Raw genomic sequence first — 3016 nt, 5'->3', positions numbered from 1 at the left:
GGCTCCGTAGGCTTCTCTATCTACATCTACAACGTTGGCTTTCCACCACTGCCCTGCACGTGCCATTCTCAATCACTATTATAATTATACGCATGATGCGCAGATGGAAAATATCCCCAAACTAACAAGTGCGATAGGTCTCGTACGTATGTAACGAAAACTAATTTGCTCGTAATTAATTAATGTTCGACCGTCTGTGTATGCATGCTGACGGGCTACTTCAATTACCGAGTATAATGGGGACCTCCTCGTAGGGTTTGGGGAACGGATAGGCTTCTGCGCCTGCCCTCGGCTTGATGATAAGCGCACCGTAGACCGTCGCTCGCAGGGCCGAGACATGAGCGTGCCACCAGAGAGTTCCTTCTTGGCCGGCGACGGTGAACTTGTAGGTGTAGCTTTGACCGGGTATAATTGGGCATTGTGTTATATAGCTCGGTCCGTCCGCCCATGCGCTTAGCGTTTGAAATACACCGTGCCTTCGTCACGAACATAATCAAAATTAGTTTTGCAAGATCGACGAAGGAATAAGCTACAAATGATATATATACAAGTGAGATCTATAATTTTGCAAGTTCTGACCTGAATTGCGTCATGACTTGTTTGTGGTAGTATATATTCACCTACCTATACGTACCCTGATTCAATATATTAAGATCCCCATATACCGATCGTACCCGTATAGTATAGTCATAGTACGCTAAATACCGACTAATAGCTGATATAGTATCACTCTAATAACAGACTATACCGTACGGCTTATACAGTATCACTTAGTATGATATCCGATACGTATATTACTGAACTCTGATTAGTATTTTGATATTATTAGCAGAATGCTATGTGAGTAGGGGAGGTGGTTTGTTTAGTAATACATAACGCGTCACTATACTAGGCATTAACCCTTACTGTATACTAACTATATATATACATCAATCATACTATATACATATAATATACCTAGTATATAGTATAATATAATATCATATTATATATCACCTCCTATACGGTTACATAATCATACTAACGCTACTACATACTATTCAGTTGGTATACTATCCCAACCACGTACCCTCGAACTGCTGATTAGTATTTTGGAGTATCTCACCTTCTCAGAAGAATACATTTGATAGGGGAGGATGTTTGTTTATATACTATAGTAAGTCACATGGTTACTTAGGTATATACAGCTCGTGCCTATATTTATACATATGATATATATTTATTGTATTATCACAGCTCCTATACGCTACTCTAGGACTGGGATATAATACTCCTAACTAGTACGTATTATTAAGGTACCACATTTTGCTATATCCCTTGATATTCATTGCCGCTCAGAGAATCATTTGATAGGGTGAGATGGTCTTGTGTTTACTTATATAGCTGAGCGTAGCGCTATACCGGCTCTAAGGACAAGCCAGTACATACGCGCCGTACTAGCGTACTAGGACGCGATAACCGCTACTAATACTTAGCAAAGCCATAGTACAGGCTCACGGTATACGCGGACCGCTAACGGTCAGTAGTATACTTCAGCCGGTACGATTACGTAGCCGGATACGAAGCTCTAACCCTCTCATTAGTATTCGGTTCGATATATTCGAAGTAATATCTGTGATAGGGTGCCGATGGTCTTCGTTTAACATGAGATGGTCATGTTCCGTCAAAAACATAAATTAATGGTTAGATTAAACTAATAGGTTAACTAATTAAAGATATTTGACCCCCACGTTTATTTGATTTTCCTGTCAAATATTCTCTAAGATTTCTCATACCCTCCATTCCGCCTCCTCTCTTTCTTATTTGGGTTCGGGCTAGGATTCATGTTTGGGTCCGTGTTAGGGTTAATGTGTTCGGGTTTAGGTTCGAGTTGGGGTTAGGGTTAGTGGGTTCGGGTTCGGTTTAGGGTTAGGGTTCGGGTTACGGCTCGGGTTAGGGTTAAGGTTAGTGGGTTCAAGATCGGGTTCGGGTTCGGGTTATTGAAGATTTGGCAGTGAAATCAAATAAATGTGGAGGCCATATATTTTTAATTAAATAACTATTAGTTTAAATCTAACTATTAATTTGAATCTAACCATGTAGAATGGTCATCTCACATTAAGCAAACTATCTCACCATATCGCTTACACACGCACACACACACATATGTATATGTCTGTGTGTACACACACGTGTGTGTATATATTCTAAATCTGATTAGTATTTTCATATTATTATTAATCCTCAAAAATCTATTTTGATATTATTATTAATCCTCAAAAATCATTTATATAAGACTAGATTAACATATTTAATTACCTCTGTTTATAAATCTCACTTAACCCCCAAATTTTTTTCAGACAACCCCAAAAGCGTTTTTCGGGTTATTTAGAAATAGATACAGAAAATAGTAAAAGGTGCTAGCTGAAATTTCCAAACGACGACTCTTCGGGGATTGCGCCAAACGGACCAAATTTCTAGGGGGTTTTGTGAAATTTACCCTTAGATTTCATGTGCTGATTTTGCTAAATTTTAATGATTTGAGGGCCTTATACTAGAACAGTTAAACTGAAGGGAACTAGAATCAAAGATTATAATTTACCAGTGAATTGTCATATTATATGGCGACTCGTTGATGACATGAACCACAATTGTATCCCCCTCATGAGCTCGTATCACCGGGCCAGGTAACCGTCCGTTTGCTGCTGTTATTACACTGTCCTCGCATAGACGTCTTATGGTCATATTGCCCACCTGTTCAAAATTAAACATAAAGAATCAGTTACTTGTTAACACCACTAACATATAGGAACCTACCTAATACTTTCCATGATGCGAAAAGTTGATCATTTATATATAATTAAATTACTACATTAGGTTTAGGAAAATTTAACCTAATAATTATCCTCCCGGAAGAAACTGCAGCGATGGTAATTAAGTCCATTAATTAACCCATTTCTTCTTTGGTAAAACTTAATTTGGCAGGTATATATTGCCCTTGGGTGAAATTAATGAGTCCATCTGAGAATAAATTAAG

At 38.3% G+C, this 3016-nt stretch overlaps 1 protein-coding gene across 1 annotated transcript in view; it reads right to left on the bottom strand.

The window, feature by feature from the left end:
- LOC109847210 (laccase-7-like) overlaps positions 1-3016 on the bottom strand; it is a gene marked incomplete at its 5' end in the record, with an annotated part of 7631 nt that overhangs the window by 2066 nt on the left and 2549 nt on the right. The window contains 4 exon segments of the mRNA XM_020416453.1: positions 1-5; positions 7-53; positions 229-476; positions 2582-2733. The exon segment at positions 1-5 is cut by the window's left edge and continues 86 nt beyond it. Of these exon segments, the coding sequence (XP_020272042.1) occupies positions 1-5; positions 7-53; positions 229-476; positions 2582-2733 (452 nt within the window).

This window comes from Asparagus officinalis, chromosome 7 (assembly GCF_001876935.1).
Source record: "Asparagus officinalis chromosome 7, Aspof.V1, whole genome shotgun sequence".
Taxonomy (NCBI): domain Eukaryota; kingdom Viridiplantae; phylum Streptophyta; class Magnoliopsida; order Asparagales; family Asparagaceae; genus Asparagus; species Asparagus officinalis.
Note: the sequence above shows the minus strand (reverse complement) of the source record. Positions and strands in the feature narration are given on the sequence as shown.